Source organism: Lissotriton vulgaris, chromosome 2_1 (assembly GCF_964263255.1).
Source record: "Lissotriton vulgaris chromosome 2_1, aLisVul1.2, whole genome shotgun sequence".
NCBI lineage: Eukaryota > Metazoa > Chordata > Amphibia > Caudata > Salamandridae > Lissotriton > Lissotriton vulgaris.
Window position 1 is genome coordinate 1,482,342,833 of NC_141687.1, and position 20,089 is coordinate 1,482,362,921.

General features: G+C 46.4%; 1 protein-coding gene across 1 annotated transcript in view; it reads left to right on the forward strand.

The window, feature by feature from the left end:
- Positions 1-19,826, forward strand: part of CCDC93 (CCC complex scaffolding subunit CCDC93) — a 994,005-nt gene extending 974,179 nt beyond the window's left edge. The window contains exons 22-23 of the mRNA XM_086957357.1: positions 394-507; positions 17,571-19,826. Coding sequence (XP_086813483.1) covers positions 394-507; positions 17,571-17,624 — 168 coding nt within the window. The 3' untranslated portion in view covers positions 17,625-19,826. The remainder of the gene's footprint in view (positions 1-393; positions 508-17,570) is intronic.
- Positions 19,827-20,089: the final 263 nt, after the last annotated feature.

Below are 20,089 nucleotides of genomic sequence, written 5' to 3' on the forward strand. Positions count from 1 at the left end.
TATAACAGTAACTAGTCCTGCCTACTCTGTGATTCGATGAAAGAATCTGGCAATATGGGTTGAAAGTTTAAGTTCCTTTCAAAAGTGATATTTTGTTTCTCAATATATGTAACAAAAACAACTATCATTGTTTTTTAAACATATTAGACTACAACTCTATGCCATGCAGGATTGTTTTTTAACTGAAATGTTTCTTTTGGATTGTCCTTAATGCTCTGCTTTAGAGTGTTTTATTTGAATGTGTTATTTATTAGTATGTAAATGTATATCACCAGAATATTTTGACTTGGCATACCTTAACTCTACATTTGGAAAGAAAGCTATTTGTTCTTCTGTCATTTGTTATATTTTATCTGGTTGAATTTTTAAAATATAAATAAAAAATTCCAACAGATGGAAAAAAAGAAACAGGAAAATAAAATGAGACGGGATCAGTTAAATGATGAGTATTTGGAATTGCTAGAAAAGCAGCGACTTTACTTTAAAACGGTGAAAGAATTTAAAGAGGTGAGTTTCAAAGTATTTTTTCAACTAAATGCCATAGCCTGAAATGTAAGACTTGCACCTTACTTTTCAAACACTTGTGGGTATGCTATCTTTCAATCCCCTGTTTTCAGCTGTATATAAGGTGTTTACATTATGTGTTCCTTTATTAACTTTTGTGAACAGGCCTTTCAAGAAAGATCTTTTATTATCTTCGAACCTGCTGTGTAGCTGTTTTCACATATTAGGCATTGTATTCCTCAGTGGGGGTTTACTTTCAATAAACTGAATTGTAAGTCAGACTGACAGGCGCCTTCTCCATGCACTTCTTAAACTCTTTTATGTTATATAACTTATAGCATCTAAAATAATAGCATTTACAATATAACTTATGACATCACAAATCACCTCATTTGTGTGAAAACAGTGCATGGTAGGGTGGCGAGTTATATGTAATACAGTGTAGCTACTGAGTTGAATACAGTGTGTATGGAGGTGTGTGAGTGCAAATGATTTGAAGCTGTGTGTAAATTATAAATTAAAGTCATAAGTATAACTTTAGAATTTCTAATTTTTGTGTAGTTTAAGTTTGGTCTGCGTCTAAAGAATACATTAAGTAATAGATATTTGTAGGTGGTACTTAAATTATAATTTTAAGGTATAACAATACCTTTACAATTTGTAATGTTTGTGTAGCTTAAGCTTGCTTTATATAGAAAGAATTAATAGAGTTTTTCTAACTATAACAAAGGTTTAACCTTTGATTTTCTCATCGAATTGTAATTTTGTAACAATTTTCAATAAAAATGTATTTCAAATCATAAAGTTTTGTGTCGTCGAGTGAAGTGTCGTACAGTCTAGTGGTGTAGAGTGGAGTGTGGTACAGTGGAGTAGCGTACAATGGAACAGCTGCAGTGTTGTTGCGTACAGGGGAGTAGCGTACAGTTAATTGGGTTAGAGTGGAGTTTGGTACAATGGAGTGCCATACAGTTTCGTAGCGTAGGGTGGAATGGTGTAGAGTGTCATAGTGGTGAGTGTAATTGCGTACAGTGGAGTGGCATAAAGTGGGATTGCGTACAGTGGAGTACTGTAGAGAGGAATGATGAAGAGTGGAGTGACGAACAGTGCAGTAGTGTAGAGTGGAATAGCATAGAGTGGAGTGGCGTACAATGTAATAGTGTAGAGTGGAGTGGTGTACAGTGGAATAGTGTACTGTGGAGTGCCGTGGAGTGGTGTACAATGGAGTGGTATAGGCTGGAGTGGTGTACAGTCTGATAGTGTACAGTGGAATAATAAAGAGTGGAGTGATTTTGAGTGAAATAGAATTGAGAGTAGTGGTGTTGAGTGAAATTGCATACAGTTCAATAGTGTAGAGTGAAGTGGAGTGGCGTACAGTGGAATAGCAAAAGTGGAGTGGTGTACAGTGGAACAGCTTGGAGTGTAGTGACATACAGTAGAGTCACGTGAAGTGGAGTTGCACACAGTGTAGTGGCATACAGCGGAAAAGCTTAGAGTGAAGTGGCTTACAATGGAGTGGCGTGGAGTGGCATAGAGTGGAGTGGTGTATGGAGTAATAGTGTATAGTGGAGTGGCGTAGACTGGAGTGGCGTATAGAGGAGTTGTGTACAGTTGAGTTGTGTGGCGTGGAGTGGTGTAGAGGGTAGTGCAGTGTGGTACAGTGGTTAGCATATATTGGACAGCCATAGACTGGAGTGGTGTATAGAGTGCTGTAGAGTGTAGTGGCATATAGTGGAGTACCATAGAGTAGAGTGGTGTACTCTGGAATAGCGTATAGTAGAGTGGCAGGAATTGGTGGGGCGTAGAACGTAATAACATACAGTGGAGTGCCATACTGTGGATTGGCATACAGTGGAGTGGCATACAGTGGAATAAGGTAGAGTGGAGTGGCATAGAGTTGACTGTAGTAGAGTGGAGTAGTGTAGAGGGTAGTGGCGAACAGTGGAGTGCCATACACCAATGGTGTAGATGGGAGTGGCGAGGAGTGGAATAGCGCATAGTGTAGTGGCGTAGAGGGAATGTGTGTAGAGTGATGTGGCATAGACCGAAATTGCATACATTACAGTGCTTATCCTGCTGTGTCCTTCAGAGGACGACAGAGCCTTGCTTATCCGCTGACCGGTGGCGCTGATCCCTTGGCACACAGCCCCCACCGCTTCTGCAACGCTCTAACCTGGTATATCATATCGATCTTACTCATCGGGCCCATTGCATTAGGGTCCTGACTTGTGGCCTACTACTGGCAAGAGTCCCCCTGGTCGGGTTCCCTCGGACCGTTAAAGCTCCTTCTGACCCTTTGCTCTCACAGTTTGGACCTTCTCTACTGAGACGCCTAATTGACTCGAATATCCTCGGATCCTAGTGTGGGACTCGTTGCTCTGTGTTATCCACACAGTACATCATTCCATGACTATGTTCTGTTGTTCAAGGCGCATCACCCTGTTTGTCTCCCACTTGACCCCTGTGCCCTGAAGAAGGTGTGACCCATAGCCGGGTTAGACACCGAAACATGCGTCGGCGCTGGAGCTGATCTTAGCTTTTCTGTTTTCATCTACCCTTTTGAGAAAGCATTTGGATGATGAACTGTATGCTCAATGTACCATGGGACCTTTAGAGACTGTTATGGATTCTTTTCAATTGTATGTTTTAATTCCTGTATGCCCCTATCTGACAGAAAGATTTTGTAACTATTTGTGTATACATATTTAAATTGTGTTTGTCTTGATGTAGAGTGTTTGTTTGAATTAACAGTATGCAAGAGGTTGTTTGGGTATGTGTCTGAGTTATGTTGACTGAGCGGTCGTGTGTGTGTGGCTTTGGATGCTTTTGGAACTTTTATATTCACCATGTTCATCATTTTGATAAAACCAAATAAATAAATGTGACTTGTTAGCCTACTATGTTGTTTATATCATAATTGGGAAGGTCAGGACAGTCGGGCTGCTTTCTATCTATCAATGACTGTTTAGCTCTTTACGTATTCGCTTTGGGCAGAGGGATTTTTGTTGTGATTACTGATCATACAGCTCCATGCCAGCATCGTTCCACTTCAGAAGTGGTGAGTGGAACCGCATATAGGTGCAGCCTAAGCATTCACATCAGTTCCTTCCTTTTTTTTTTTTGCACCTTTAGATGTGGATCCGAAGGCCAATGTTCCCAGCAGCGCCAGCGGCAACATCCATATTTGCATCCCCAACACAGAGCTGTAGGGGCATCGTCCTACGCCAACTGGGGCCATGCCTTCCAGTCCAGTGCCTGAGCCCTATTTCTATGGGCTAGGACTCCGGGAAGAATTGGAGGGGTCACTGGACCTTTTTTTTTTTTAAATCTGTTTATTAGCATAGTGATCAGAGCAAAAATACAGAGTCGTTATCGTATCACAGAATCAGAATGAGACATGCTCACATTTGCTTGGTAATAACAGTTACAAATTACATTTTGATTTTTTTCTGTCCCTCTGAGTAAGTGTTCAAACCCTGCAAGAACCAAAATAATCCCTCCCTCCTCCCTCAACAATCCCTCCCGACACTCCTATTGTATGCGCGTAAATATCAGGTTGTACTTTGGCTGCACCCATATTCCAGTTTTCCCAGTGGTATCATTCCATACAGTCAGACAGGGGTATAAGCATGAACAGTACGGGATCTCCCGTACCATTGTCTAGTGCACCACATTTGGGAACGGTACATGAAAGCTCAATAATGGCAGGACGCAGTTTAATGCATGTGTATCAAATCAGTAGAATCCCCGTCGTCCCCTGCTTCAAACATCCCCATTATGGCAAACCAGTCCAGTGAAATCGGTGTTTTCCTAAGGCCTCTACGTTCCTCTCGCTGCAGTGCTTCACCCTCCGCTTTGCCCCAACGTGTCACTTCCGCTTTCCATAAATCAGGATCAGGCGGTCTTGGTGATTTCCACCTCATCGTGATTGCTCGTTTTGCTAGCAATAAGGCCATGTCAGTAAAACGTGTTGTCACACTCCTTGTACGTGTCGTTGGTCCCAGTCCCAGGAGTGCATATTCTAGAGTGAGCGTTCGTGGCAAAGCGCCTGCTCCTTTGAGCAGCTCATTAATAGTGGTCCAGTAGTAACCCAGTTTGGGGCAGTTCCACAACATGTGTACCAGTGATGCGTCATCCGTGGCGCATCGGGGGCATGCGTCTGCAGCATTAGGGAACATTGCATGTATGCGGTGTGGCGTTAAGTAGGCTCTGTGTAGTAGCATCAGCTGGATGAACTTGAACTTGGGGTTTCTGGCTACCTTTTTGGGGAATTGGATGATACGTTCCCATTCCTTGTCCCTTAGCGGCCTTCCTATATCACCTTCCCACTTCGTCCTGAGAGGCGACAGTGTGACCGCTCTCCCTGTTCTGATGCTAGCAGTAAGCCATTTAGTTAGGTGGCTACCAGTCCCCATGAGGTAATGCATCGTTGGCAAGGGGTTCGTGGGTGGTTCCCCTCCCACATGTGCCCACCTTCTCATTACTTAATGGCGAAGGCCAGCATGCAGGAGGAACGAGCCCCCGGGGACACTGGGGGGGGGGGGGGGGGGGGGGGGGTCACTGGACCTTGAAGAATACCAGCATTATGAATCTTTGAACTGGTGTGAGAATCTGGGTCAAACCAGTGGACTTGACACTTCTCCAGATACTGGAGTGTCGTCCCCCCCCCGTTGGGGCCAACGAGGAGGGAGCTTCATTTATTATTGTGGTGCAGAGGGCAGCTGAGGTCCGGGATCTTAGTTTGTCCTTGGTAGCAGTCAAGATTAATGTCTTGACAGAAGTGCTTCCACCGGAAATGTCCCCTTCAGAACCACTTCTTCAATTCAACAAAGCACTTACTGATGTCCTGCTTGGGACCTGGTGATAGCCCAACATAGGGACTCCTGTGAATAGGACAATGGCCCACTGCCCGCTCCAGGGGACTCCAAATTTCTTACAGGACAACCTAACCCGGAGAGCTTGGTGGTCCTAGCCTCTACTCCACATGTAAATCCTGGCAAATTCCCAACCACTCTGCCAGATCAGGAATCCAAGAGGCTGGACAATTAAGGAAATATTTTTTTTCTTCCACCAGCCGGGCATTGCAGTCAGTGAACACCACATGACTTTTGGGCTGCTAGCCCCACACTCTCTGGGGTATGGTTGCGCAGGTGCTGCCAGCGGTCCAGGAGGAGGCCCGACTTGTGCTCTCCCAGGCTGTTGCAGGTTGGTTGAAAGCTTTATTCGATATGCAAAGATATCTTACAAGCATAACATACATTAAAAACAACATTTAGCAAAAAATACAAGTATGTCATACAGTTAAAAAAGGTAAAATGTAGGGAATTCCCTAAGATAAATTAGCTAAAAAGGAATTAAATCGATATAGTCAATCTATTGCAACGAATCAACCAAGAACGCTTTAAAAATTTAGAAACACCACAGACTATAAGAGGAGAGGTATCAGTCAATAGATATTCCTTGAGTAAGGCACCCCCTACCCTTTTGTGACAGAGGACCATCTTGTCGATGTGTGAAGGCCAGCTCATTTTCTCGTTTAGGCGTAGACCCAAATAGTCAAATTCGGTCACTTTCTCCAGAGGGACTGAGTACAAGGTGGGAGGGCGACCTAATTTCCTTGGTGGACGTAGTATCAGATATTTCGTTTTTTCTACGTTTATCACCAGCCCTCTGGTTACGCAAAAGTCTTGAAAACGGGTCAACAACTTCTGGAGCCCCTGGGGGGTCTTTGAAATTAGCAGAGTGTCATCCGCGAACAATAATGTTGGGATCCGCACACCTCCCAGACAGGGTGCGTCCGCAGGTTCCTGTAGCAGATGCTCCACCACACCATTTACATATAGGGAAAAAAGTGTGGGAGCTAACACGCAACCCAGTCTGACACCCCTACAAACAGGGATCCTATCTGTTGTTTCGCCATTCCTCCCCCAGCGAACCTGGGCGAAATTGTTTGTGTGGAGTTTCATAAGAAGAAACAGAATGTACGGGGGCAGGCCCAAACGGTGGAGAACCCTCCAGAGTTCTTCCCTGGGAACTAGGTCAAAGGCAGTCTTCAAGTCAATGAAGGCCAAATAGAGACTGCCCTTGCCCAGTTCCATCACCTTCCAGTGAAGTAGTGTTAGCCTAAAAACCTGCTCAATTGTGCCTGTTCCTGAGCGAAAGCCAGCTTGGAAGTCCGATAGAACTTGATTCTCGTCCACCCATTGGAGGATTCTCCCCAAAATGACTTTTCCAGCAACTTTTTGTGTAGAATCAATCAGGCTTATTGGCCTATAATTCCCTGGAATGTCTCTACTTCCCTTTTTGTATATGGGGACTTACCACTGCCCCTCTCCACGACTCTGGGATCGGGCCGCCCTCCAAGATGGCATTCAAGAGGGCCGAAATCATTTGGCCTCAATCAGATGGGTAGGCCCGCAGTAGATCCCCTGGAAGCCCATCCGGGCCAGCAGCTTTCAGTGGGACCACGGTTTTGATGGCATTCTCAACCTCCCGGGGTGTGAACAGGCCAAAAGAGCTATCCTCCATAGAGAAGGGAAATAGAGCTGGCTCATTAAGGGGCCCTTCTATCGCTGAGTATAAGGCCCCGAAATGACGAAGCCAGTTCTGGGGTGGGATGGTACAAGTTCTCAAAGTATCGTCAGGTCTACTACGGGAGCCTATCAATTTCCAGAACCCCCTAGCATCTTTGTCTTTACTAGCAACCAACAAGTCCGCCCAGAGTTTCTCCTCCCATTCCTTCTTTGCTATCTGGATCGACTTGGCATAGACCTTCCTAGCCTCCCTTGTCCTGGCTTGGGATTTTGCTTTAACTGCCTCTACTAGGTTTTTTTCGCCTCCCTACAGTTGTGGGTGTACCAACCGTCTCTTTTGTTGGCCTTTTCTTTCGCCCCGCCATGCCTCTTACACACAGTAAACAAATTTGTCAAGGCCCTGGTTAATCCACAAAATACTTCACATACCTCCCCCAAGCCCCCTTCGATTGTGCCTAGATTCAGCTGGGCTAGAGCCAGTAATTAGATCACAGCCTCAAGTTTTCCGGCAGACAGGAGAAGTTTTGACCACTTCAAGCGTCTACCGCAAAGGGATACCTCCGCCTCACCTAAGTCAACTGTGGGGCTAGATACAGGACCCCCACTACTAACAGACCACCAGGGGACTAAAGTGAGGGACAACAGATTATGGTCACTTTCAACTGAAGGTAGTATTACCATGTCCCTCACTGAATTCCATAAGCACACATCAAGCAGGATGTAATCGATTCTTGATGTGTGGTTAGGCCTATTATATGTATGGGCGCCCCCCCTGTCCGAGTTTGTCCTTCCATTTAGGGCCCTCAGACCGTACTCTATGCTAAGGGCGTTTAGCTGCAGTGCCACCTCTGACCATTTTTTGATCGGAGGCCGCTCTAGGACAGGTATCCCCCTCCTACTATCCTCCTCGTCCTGGTCCTGGGTAACATCCGAGCCCAAGGGCTCGAACGTACAATTTACGTCACCTGCAACCAAGCTGCAGGCTTGTATGGCGTTGCCCCTAACAAGTCCTCCAACAGAGCAATTGTGGTAGACTGCCTCCCTCCCTTAGTGCCACGGGCGTAAACATTGAATATATTCAAAACAACCCGACCCCTGGCATCCTTCAATGTGATATTAAGTATATCTGGGCTATTGGTCTTAGTTTCCACTACCCTACAGTTTAGGGATGAAGCTACCCAGATAAGTCCCCCCGAAGGTCGTCCTCTGCCCGAGTCTGGGCAGACAGCTGGGATGGCATAAGCGGAGTACCCCACCCTGTGTACTGGCTCCCTACTCCACGTCTCCTGGAAGATGCATATGGAATACTCTTCCACTAACGCAGTCCAGTCGGGCAGTGCCAATTTTCTAGTTATTCCTGCAACGTTCCAGCTGAAGACCTTTAAGACTTGGTCCTTCACAGCAGGAGCGCAACGGGAAACTATTTCTTGGCATGGAGCCGCCCTATCTGTACCTGGCAATGCTCCCCAATGACCATTAGAAGCTGAGTCCCCTGAAGGGTCCAAATTAACCAGTGGTATAGATTGGGTTTCATTAGGGGGGAAGAGGTAGGTGACATTGCTGTATCGTATAGGGACTCACCCATTTCCCCCCTATCTAAGCCTCCCGTTACCTCAAGTCAGTGGCTCATAGGGCCGCAGTTTTGGCCGAGCCACCTAGTCTGTGGATAGGGAAAGGGCTCAAACATGGTGTACATTCCACCGATAGCACCCTTGCTTGTTTCCCCCAACACAGGCCTAAGGATGGCATGGTTTTGATCCCGCGGATAGAAATAAGTCCGGTCCACTGCACTAACTCCAGTGCCCCCCACCATTTTGTCTTGACTGCATATCAATCCGGCCACTCTATTATCCTGGAAGTTAATAATGACGCAGTCCCCCTCCAGCTGCTTCTTATTCTTGCCAACCCAGCTCACCCTGCGGACACCGAGAATTAGTCCATCAACGCCCGCAGGGAGCAGTCTATTTGTTTTTAGCCAGTGGAGGCATTTATTTTTTAAGGCCTGGTGGGTCTCTGGTTGGTTATCTTTCAGGGGTGGGACTTTAACCAGTACAACTACATAGGGGTGGCAATCCGGGGGGAGGTCGGTACAAGGAATGCGGGGAAATTTCTTCAAGCGGGTACAGCTGAGGCATGTGCTGCCGAGTGGGTTTCGGCAGGTTTAACTAGCAGAGCTGCCCCATCTCCCTTGGTCTTAGCACTATTCGGGGGTACTTGCTTACGTTTGGAGTTAGGATTTTGCCCGCCCACTGGAGCCTTTGGTTGCGTTGCTATCTTATGGGTTTTGGGGACGTTAGTGGAGTTCCCTTGTGGTGGATTAGATTGCGGGCCAGGGCCTGGTTTAGACTTTGATGGTGCAATATTGATTGAAGAAGGTGCCTCACTTGGTACTGTTGAAGGCACCTTCTTTAGCGTGACTGAATCCTGTAGCGGAGCAGCTGCAACAGCCGCTCCTTTTCCCAATTTGCCACTTGTGGGGTCCTGACTGTTTCTAGTCTGCTGTTTGATCAGAGTTTTGAGTGAAAAAAAGTTGTCAAGAGTCGACTGCTCAAGACTATTTACTCTGGCCTCCACCCTCTTAATTTGGTCTATGAGCGGTGTCAAAGAGTGATTGAGCGCGTTGATGAAATGGTCCAGGCAGACTGGGACTTGGATTGAGGATAGCTTATCATTAGTATCAAGACCCTTTTCCTGGGACAGGGGCTCTCCCGACCCGTCCAAGTGCTCCGGACTCTGGCCAATACCTGTTTTTTCACCCGTGGCCCTTGACCCTTGCTTCCTGAAGCGCTTGTACATTAAGGGGTGACTTCCTTTGCGTGTGCTCACAACTCTTTTCCTCTTGGCACGTTTCGAAGCACCCTGAAACACGCAAGGCACTGAGGTGGCCACAGGAGGAACAGAGTCTGGCAACGGGGAATTTTGACTAGTAACAGGGGAAGATAAAGGTGAGACACACCCTCCCTCAGTCTCATCGCTAGCAACACCTGGTGTTAACTGTACTACTAAACTCTCTAACCTGTCAATACTTCCACCTATTTCGGATAACCGGGGATGCTCAGGCACTTCTACAATGAGTGGGGATAGAGCTCTAACTGTGGGAGGTGACAAGACTTTAGCCGCAGGGCCAAGAGAGGATCGTCTGGCTGGTAAAAGATCCCCGGAGAGGCGACGTCCCGTCATCGCAATCTCCTTCTCTATGACAACCGCTACTCTAGTTATAAATCTATCCATGGTGCCTATCATTGGGTTTCCCAAACCCCTTCTCCTACAGCTCTGAGCGGTTTCCCAGAGCGAGTGGACATAATTGATGTTTTGCCCTCTAACAGTGTCACAGTACCTTTCAGGGCCAGTATAGAAGATGTTGGGGACCTGGCCCAGCCCAGTCTCTGTCAGCCACTGACTGCCACAGACTGCCCGCCCTTTGCTCGGGCTTCGCTCGGCGTCCCGTACGCGTCCCGCTGTGCGTCAAGTAGTCTGTTAAGTTGTGGCAGTTGTGGGCGGAGGGCGTGTCTCCCAGGGGGCGCGGCCGTGCGCACCTGGACGGCGCGGCCGTGCGCACCTGGACGGCGCAGGGACTCCTGTTCTTTCGAGTCCTTGTTTGTGCACGCCCTCCTCCTTGCCGCCTCCTAACTCAGCCAACAGCCTTTGGACCTGGCCCCTCGCTGCAATCCGCGAAGCGGCACCCGCGAAGCGGCACCCGCGAAGCGGCACCCGCGAAGTGGGTGCGGCGAGCAGTGACGGGAGCAGCGGTATCCAAGGGGATAAAGGGCAACAGGTCAGCTCCAGGGGTCCGTAGGTCCTTCTCCTCTCCCGGTACACAAACAGACGTTTAGGCGTCCCCAGGCTGTTGCAGACAGGAGGGATGCAGCTGCATTCACCATTAGATATAGACTAGACACCACTGATTCACCTGGCAGAGCGGTTTTGTCGACAGTGGCCCTGCGATGCCGCGCCTGGTTGAGGACAATTGGCTTTTCTGGGGATGTCTAAACATCACTCATGTACATGCCACTTGAGAGCTCCTGTCTCTTGAGAGTCAAGGTGAATTTGGCGCTGGGGCGCTCTAAGGGCAGTAGGGCTACAGTTAGCTCTTTGCACCTTTCCATTGTGCCTCGTCATCCTTAATCCAGCTTTCGCTCCTTTTCGTAGCCACAGAAGGGGCATACAGCCCCGTCCTTATCCGCACAGCCACCATGGCACGCAAGGTTTCTAATCTCTGCATGGTCGTGGATGCGGTACCTACCGGCCCTGTGGGTCGGGTGACAAGCGGTTGAGTCATTCCACATCCCACCAGCAGCTGCAGCCTCCAAGCCATCCTGGTCTGTCCATTAGCCATCATGGGCACCAAGTGGGCGGCAGTATTCGCCATCACCGGCCCCACCAGTGGGTTTTGCAGATTGTCTGAAGGGGCTACTCCCTCCCCTTCGACACTACCCCTTCCCTATGTCACCTACTTGCGAAAGGCTGATGGAGGACCAACTATCTCTACTCCAGAAAGAAGTGACAGGTTTTTGCCCAAAGGAGCTGTAGAGAGAGTGCTGATGCTAGAAGTGGGTCCTGGTTGTTATTATTCCCACTACTTTCTGCTGCCCAAGAAGGACGGGTGCCTTCATCCTATCCTGCGCTCTCTCAACTTCTTCCTCAAGAAGGAGAAGTTCAAAATGCTCATTCTTGCTTAGGTCCTATCAGCCCTGGATCCAGGAGACTGGTTAGTATCATTGGACCAGCAGGACACATATCCATATACCTGTCCTGCCTGTGCTCAGGCGTTACCTGGGGTGCATGTTGGGCCACAAGCACGTTCAGTTTGCTGTGTTCCCTTTGGCCTCCCTAGTGCCCCTCGGGTGTTCACCAAGGTGATGGCGGTGGTTGCAGCTCATCAGCGGAGATCAGTGGCGCCAGTCTTCCCCTTTCTTGATGACTAGCTGTTGAAGGAGGGCTCACCCCAGGCTGTCACCTCCGACCTCCAGATTACGGCGGACCTCCTGCCTTCGCTGGGGCTCACTGTCAATGTGCCAAAGTCACACCTGATTCTCTCTCAGACACTTCCTTTCATCTGATCTTTCTGGACATGGTGCAGTTTCGGATCTATCCTCCCGAACTGCCAGTCTAGAATATTCAGGCCATGATACCGATGTTTCATCCTCTAACCTGCATTTCTGTGACACTGACTCTGAGGCTGCTGGGTCTCATGGCCTCTTGCTGGCGACATATTCACGTTGGCATTTGCAGGCTCCGCAGTGGGGCCTGAAGTTTCAGTGGGCACAGCATCAGGAGAATCTCTCCGACATGGTCCAGATCTCAGAGTGAACTACGAAAGATCTGCAGTGGTGGTTAACAAACCACTATTTAGTTGGCAGCAGGTGGTTAACTAACCACTTTTGGGTCGGCGGCAGACCCCTTTCCCTTCCCCAACCAGATCTGGCAGTAGTGACAGATGCGCCACTCCTGGGATGGGACGGCCTTCTGGGAGAGGTGGAGATCAGAGGTCTCTGATCTCCGGAGGAATTCGGACATCAACCTGTTGGTGCTCCGAGTGATCCGATTGGCATTGAAAGCCTTTCTACTCTCCATCCAGGGAAGGCTGGTGCAAGTGTTCACGGACACCACCATCGCCATGTGGTACTGTAACAAACATGGCGGTGTGGGGGTCGTGGACCATTTGTCAAGAGGCCCTGTGTCACTGGATATAGCTGGAACAGCAGGGCATATCACTGGTGGTTCAACGTCTGGCGGATTCTCTGAACTCCAGAGCGGACAAACTCAGTTGCAGATGCCTCGAGTATTATGAATGCCTTCTCCATCATTATGTGGTGCAAGGTCTCTTTCAGCTGTGCCAAGAGCTATGGTCAGATCTGTTCGCCACTGACGAGAATGTGCAATGTGAGCAGTTTTGCACAATGGAGTTTCCAAGGCAGCTCTCACTCTGAGATTTTTTTGTCTCGAGTGAATGTCAGGCCTCCTATAGTACTTTTTACCCATACCACTCCTGCCCAGAGTTCTCAAGAAGATCAGGAACGACCAGCCCCAAATTATCCTTCTAGTTCCAGATTGGCAATGGAGAATCTGATATCACGAGCTGTTGAGCATGACCATTGGTCCTCTGATCAGGCTGACCCTTTGGGAGGATTCTCTTTCGCAGCAACAGGGGATGGTTCTCCACCCCAAACCCGTCAATGCTCTCCATTCTTGCGTGGAGAGGGAGCAGAGTCAGTTGACAACTTTCGACCTTCTTCCCGAAGTCTTTAATGTTATCTTGGCAGCCAGTTGACCCTCTAAGATGGTTTATGCCTGTTGTTTGGAAAAATTTGTGGCATGGTTGCAGAAAGACAAATCGATCCCCTTTCTGTCCCCCTTGTCAGATTCTCCTTTTCTGCCTTTCCCTTGCCCAGCAGGGCCCTGCTCTGGGCATTCTGAAGGGCTATCTTTCCACCATTTCAGCTTTTCTGCAGTTGACTGATCAGCCATCCTTCTTTAAATCTCCTATTGTAAATAGGTTTCTGAAAGGTTTACATTTATTTACACCTTCTCCCTTTATTATGCCCCAGTGGCACCTCAGTCTTGTCCTCGCTTTCCTTATGTGCGCTCCCTTTGTGCCTCTGTACAATTGTCCACTGAGGCTCCTTACCATCAAGACGGCCATCCTGGTGGTAATAACCTTTAGGCCTCGCCATCCAAGCCTCCTTATCTTAATATCTATCCAGACAAATTGGTGCTTTGTGCGAGAGCTTCCTTTCTTCTGAAAGGTGTCACTCCATTTCAGAGGCCTATCCATCACTGACTACATTTTACGCTCTGTCTCATCCCTCCAAAGAAGAGGAGCTACTTCACTGTCAGAGCTCAAAAAGAGAGTTGTCGTTCTATCTTGATGGCACCGGAGAGTCCCCGGCAGTAGCGGCTCGCGGTGGGAGTGCTGTGGGGCGGGGGAGGAGCAGGATGGGGGGTAGTAAACTACGGCATCCGGCCGAACAGAGGTAAGTAAGCAAATAAATAAAATTAATTTCATTACGCGCGCTGCATTGCCAAATGCGATGCAGAGCGCGCAACAAAATTCATTTTATTTATGTATTTGTTTACTTACCTCCGTTGGGCCATATTCCATAGTTTACTACCCCCCCACCCTGCTCCTCCCCCACACCGCCCCACAGCACTCCCAACATGAGCCGCTACTGGTCCCCGGTGAACAACCAACTCTTCGTGGGGTATGTGAAAACAAAGAAAGGACAGGTCATACAGAAGAGGATCATCTCATGATGGATCGTACTTTGTATCAAAATCAACTATGCATTGGCTAAAAAGCAACCCCCTGAGGGTTTACGTGCTCATTCCACCAGGGATAAAGCTGCAACCACTGCGTTAGCACGCAAAGTTCCGGTCCTGGACATCTGCCAGGCTTCCCTGCACACTTTTCCCAAACACTGCTGCCTAGATAGACAGGTCCATATAGATGGGCACTTTATCCGTTCGGTCCTGCAGGACTTCCCCGTGTGAAATTGGCCAGCATACCCACCTCCGTGAAGGTATTGGTTGGGTATCTATTCCTAGTTAATGAAACTGTGGCTAGAAGTCTCTAGCAAATGAACAAGTAACTTATCTTCGGTAATGCCTTATCTGGTAGAGGCTCTATCTACCTGCAGATTCCTTACTGACCCACCCATCGTTCCCGGTTTGTGAGCTGATTTCTTGGAACAGGGCTTTCTCCTTTCAGGGCCCTAGTTTTCCATACGAGTGGTCAGTGTACTTCATAGCTCTGCGCTTCTGGCGTGGAAAGTCACAAAAAGTAACCAATGTCAGTGCACTGGGGTGGCTTCTATATAGGCACGGCGCACGTCACTTTCGGTGGCGCCACACGGAGCCAAACTATGCCACCTACCGCATACAGGGGTACCGGTCAGGATAAATTTCCAGATCCAGTCTGACGCCTGGTGATAATTCTAAGGTAAGGAATATTCGGCTAGATAGAGTGACTACTGGACAAGGTGTTACCTAAGGTAAGTAACGTGTTCGTTGTGTGCACCCTTCAAACCCTTGCACAATTGTCTCCTTCTGCAGACCATAAAAACAGCCTTTCTAGTGCCCATTACATCGGTCAGGAGGGTTAGTGAATTGCAAGCACTGTCTGTGCACCCTCCTTACAGGACTTTCTACCCAGACAAACAGGCTGTCAGAATATGTGCTTTTTTCCTACTGAAAATAGTAGCACCTTTTCAAGCAGGTCTTCGATTGCATTGCCTACCTTCTTTGCCCAGCTTCACCCATCCAAAGAGGAGTAGAGACTCGTCCTCATGGACCCCAAAACAGTGTTGTCGTTCTACATTCATTTTACTGAGAGTTCTGAGTAGATGATCAACTCTTCATTGGCTTTGTTGGGGTTAAGAACGGAAAGGCCGTGCAGAAACGGACCATGTTGTGATGGATAGTGCTCTGCATTAAAATCTGCTATCCACTGCACAAGAATCAACCCCCTGAGGGATTGCGTGCTCATTCTACAAAGCTAAGGCTGCGACCACAGTGTTAGCTCTGTGAACCCCTGTCATAGACATCTGTCCGGCCGCAATGTGGGCTTCACTGCACACGTTTAGCAAGCACTGTTGCGTGTACAGTCTGGCCCTTCTTGATGGGCACTTTGTGGTTCGGTTCCTCAGGCCTACTTGGTCTAAATCTGCTCAAATACCCACCTCTTGAGATGTATTGCTTGGCTATGTATTCTAAGATAAGGAATTTGCGGGTGGAAGCCTCGACCAGATGAAAAAGTTACTTACCTTTGGTGTAATGCTTTATCTGGTAGAGACTGTCTCGCCGCTGATTCTTTACCAATCCTACCCACTCTGCAAACGGAATTCTCCATATAGAGTAACCCCTATGAGATCCTTAGTGTTTGCACACAAGTACATCAACAACCTTTCTGGCTCTGCTCTTTTGGAGTGGAGAGGCTGTGAAAAGTAACTGATGTCAGGGGGTTGGAGGCACCTATATAGGCACAGTGTACGTCACTTCCGACATGGACGATGCTGAGCCGAACAATGCCAACTACTGATGCACAGAGGTACTGCTCGAAAAGGTTTGGAATCCAGTCTGATGCCTGGGGATTATTCTATGGTAAGGAATCTGCAGTTAGAGTCCCAACCAGATAAAGCATTACTGAAAGTAAGTAACTTGTTCTTCTCCATGAATGTGAAAACAATTTCACAGCCTTTCTTAATGAACACAAACTAAATTAACCAAACCAACCCAATTTAAATAGTAGAAAATCAGCAGGTAATAGGAAAACAGATCTTGCAAATAACTAACAAGAGTATCACCTTCACTGCACTTGTAAATCTCAATACACACCAAAGCAGACTCCTGTCCAGCTGCAATCCATCTGTGGCTAGTGTATTTACTCCTGAGCACAAGTGGCAGAAGATACCAACCGAGATTAGGCACACAAACTCTTAGAAAAGAAACTCGTTCATTCAGAAAAATCCCTTTTGAGGTTGCACCTCACAAAACACACTACCTTTATTCAGACAAGTTCAACAGCGATCTCTCAGGATCTTAGATTTTGACAAATTTGATAGCCAAATCAACCAAATCATAAAACTCGTAACTTCTTCGATGCAAAAAATAAATAAGAGTAGTACATCAAAGTACACAATGATCGAACCAGCAATTGCCCCCCCAAATCAACATCTCATAACCAAAACCACCACACACAGTGTATCAACCCATCACACAGCACAAATCTCCACACTTCAATAACGCACCAGAACACACTCAATCACCTGAATCATTCCGTCCTATTAGTATTAATACTTACAATGCCTTTTGCTCAGGAGCAGCACTGCAAGTCAGCAACTTGGGAAAATCCACCAGGAAAATCCTCACTTCAAAATCCACCAACTCTAGGGATGGGGCAAAAAAAGGAACTTTTCGAAATCAGAAAAGAGGTGCTCTTAACTTGCAAGTTTCCTCTGGAACAACAAATGTGTGAGCAAGGGGACCCCACATGTTAATACCCCAAAACTTTACCTTAACAGAACGCCCACTACTTGATGAATCTGAGAGGGCGCTAAACCTGAATTTCATGAGGCAATGTGTCCCCTAAGTAAGGAATCAATTAAGTAAAATAGCTGATTCTTTGCATACTTTGAGAGCAGGCTCAAGATCCACATTACGTTTGAAGGAAGGGACAATCACAAATGTCCATAATCTTACATGAACATTGTTCTGCAAGGCATAACCGGGGTTATCGCATGTCTGCTTTATTGCTGACTTTTCCTGTGACCAATCCTTTGAGTGTGCAATTATATGGGCTACTTTCCCAGTGTTATATTTTTAAGTCCATGGTCAATTTGCTCACATTTCCCAGTATAAAAGGAGATTATTTTTTGGTGGGGGGTGGGGGGGGGGGGGGGGTGTAAGACTGTTTTCTTCATGTAGTACTCATTTTGGGCATTTTCACTCTGGTCATTGTAAAAATCATGTTCTGAGGTTTGCCTGGGTGGAATTGCTTGCTATATTTGAAGAGTTATTTTTGATTCCTTTCATCCCCAGGAGTGCCGTAAGAATGAAATGATACTGACGAAGCTGAAAGCCAGAGCTTCCTGAAGAAGTGTTGCAGTGAAATAGACGAACACTTTCACCAGCAGTAAACTAATTGCCTGTTGTACAGAGTGTCTGGACCGCCTGGTCATCGGGGGCACTTTAATATACATCTAAATCGGGTGACGTGTGTGGCGGATGCTCGTTTCCCGAAATCATTCATCATCATGACGTCTATCATCTCCAAGCCGTAAAGAACATTCAAAGCCGCAGTATGCGACATATGTCACGTCGTCTTGATTCTATCCATCCTTTACTGTAATTAAAATTACACAAGTTATGTGTGCTAGAAAGTGATGCAGTAAAGCAAAAGCTCTCGTTTTGTGCCATGTTTACTGAAAGCCACACTGTGCGACAGTACTTATAGAAAAGGAGTAATTTGACGCTCTCTTCAAGGGAGAGATCATGTCTGTGCGGAGCGGAAGCGTGTTTCCTTTCTGTGTGGGAGTGAATGCACGTTAGACACAGGTGTGACACGCTGCAGGATTGATAAAATATTCAAAGGCAGAGAGATGGCGCCTCGCTTGCCAGAAGGGGGCCTTTGTTGGCACATAATGATGAGTTCGTTCTAATTGCAACAATTTAAAACAACATTGTGCCCAGAAACACGAGTGTTCTGCATTGTCTGGAGCTGTGATTGGGGTGGTGTATCGATAGACGCCATAAAATAGGCCCCTTGCCATTAAATACGTAAACAACCATCACAAAATATGAAATCATTTATATTTGAAAAAAGACAATTACCCATAGAGTATCATTTTGTATGAAATATTAAAAGAAAACTCTTCCATCTATCCTATGACCTGTATTCATGATGTGATTATGGAATCTTTTGTTCAATGTGTTTTCACCCAAGCAGCGTCTAAAAGTGTCAGTTGTCCTAATGTCAATGCTGGAAACTAAACATATTTCACAATATTATTGGCCTTTGTTTTTTAGGTGTTTTTTTGGGGCACTTTTCTACAAAACAGGGAGCAGCATTCTGAGTGGTGCTCTCAGTTTGTTTACGTTGTTCCAAAAGTGAAATGTGATGCGATTCATGTTTATTTCCTAGTTGCAAACAAGAATGTCACGTATCACGGATTTACATATAATACATGATTGTTTATAAATGCCTTCTCAGCAAGACATTGTAGTTGCATTGTAGTCCGTTGGTGGGACAATGGGCAGTTCTTTAAAACTGCTCGTGTTTTAGGTTCTGAGACCCGCATTGGACTCTCACGAACTATGCCTAGTTCTCTGGCATTTGACTTGTGTACATTCCAATGATGTAATAGCTCGTTCTCCACACGATCTAAGCATTTCTCACAGAAAAATTGCACTGTTAGCTAAATCTTTTTGTCCGTTTTGGAAGTCTGGGGGTTGGGCAAACCATTGTCGAATACAATATAATAAATTTGTGGTAGGATATGGAGAGCTCTGTTGAAGAAGATGACGGCGCTGCGTGCGTCCCGTGACTGCCGTTGGCATTCGACCCCAGCGTTCCATGGTTACGTTACGTATGTGCCAGTCATGCTAATTTCTGCAGTCAGCCTTCTGTGGCTGGAATGTTCTAATAGCCCTGACCTCAGCGGCTGGATATAATACCGTAGTATTAGAATGTGTTCATCACCTGTACTTGCTTGCGTTTGTAACAATAAAACGTCTAGATTTGGAAACAGCAGGTTTCCAACAACAATCTTTGTTTGTCCATGTGCAGTTATACACATCTTCCAATGTCAGGAAAGTGTCTGTGTCCTAGCCCCTCACAGCAATCGTTAAACCGTCCACGTATTCCTTTCAGCATTTTATTTGCTTTTATAAGAAATGTGTTACTTTTCTGCAGTACTGTCAGATTACCTAGTCCAGGGTTCAATGTCTTGATACCCATTACAGTAGAAATTAGCACCTATGTGTATCATCAGTTAGTGACGTAAATACACAGTTGAATTATGTTTGATATTGTATGCTACAGAAAATGTGCCTCGAAATTCCGCTGCCATTTTAATCACTTTACATTTTGAACCTTAATCAGCTTTCATTTTCTTGTATATACTTAGCATATACCCTTTGCATATAAAAAAATGCAGCAATTACCACCACAGATTCTATTGCGAAACACAGTTTTCCTGTACGATTTGTGATAGTTACTTTATTGTTTCAATGGATTTATTGCATGCTTTTTTCCCCAGAAAATTGCAAAGAAATAAATAATGTTTAAAAAGTGAACATCTGTGGCAGTTGTGTGTTGCTTACTACGAATCAAAAAGTCAGTTAATATAAAGATGAATTCCTTTTATGATTACAAAAAAATCAAATGTTTTGTTATATTTTTCTTATGAACCACATTTTTGGTATCTGTTTTTCTATTTTATAGTATTTAATGGTGATAAACTGTGTATCATTGTCATAGAAGTAGTTGGTTAAGAATTGGCCTTAAGTTGCAATCAATCTGTAAGTAAAACCTTTGTGGTATGCGGAAAGTGCAACAC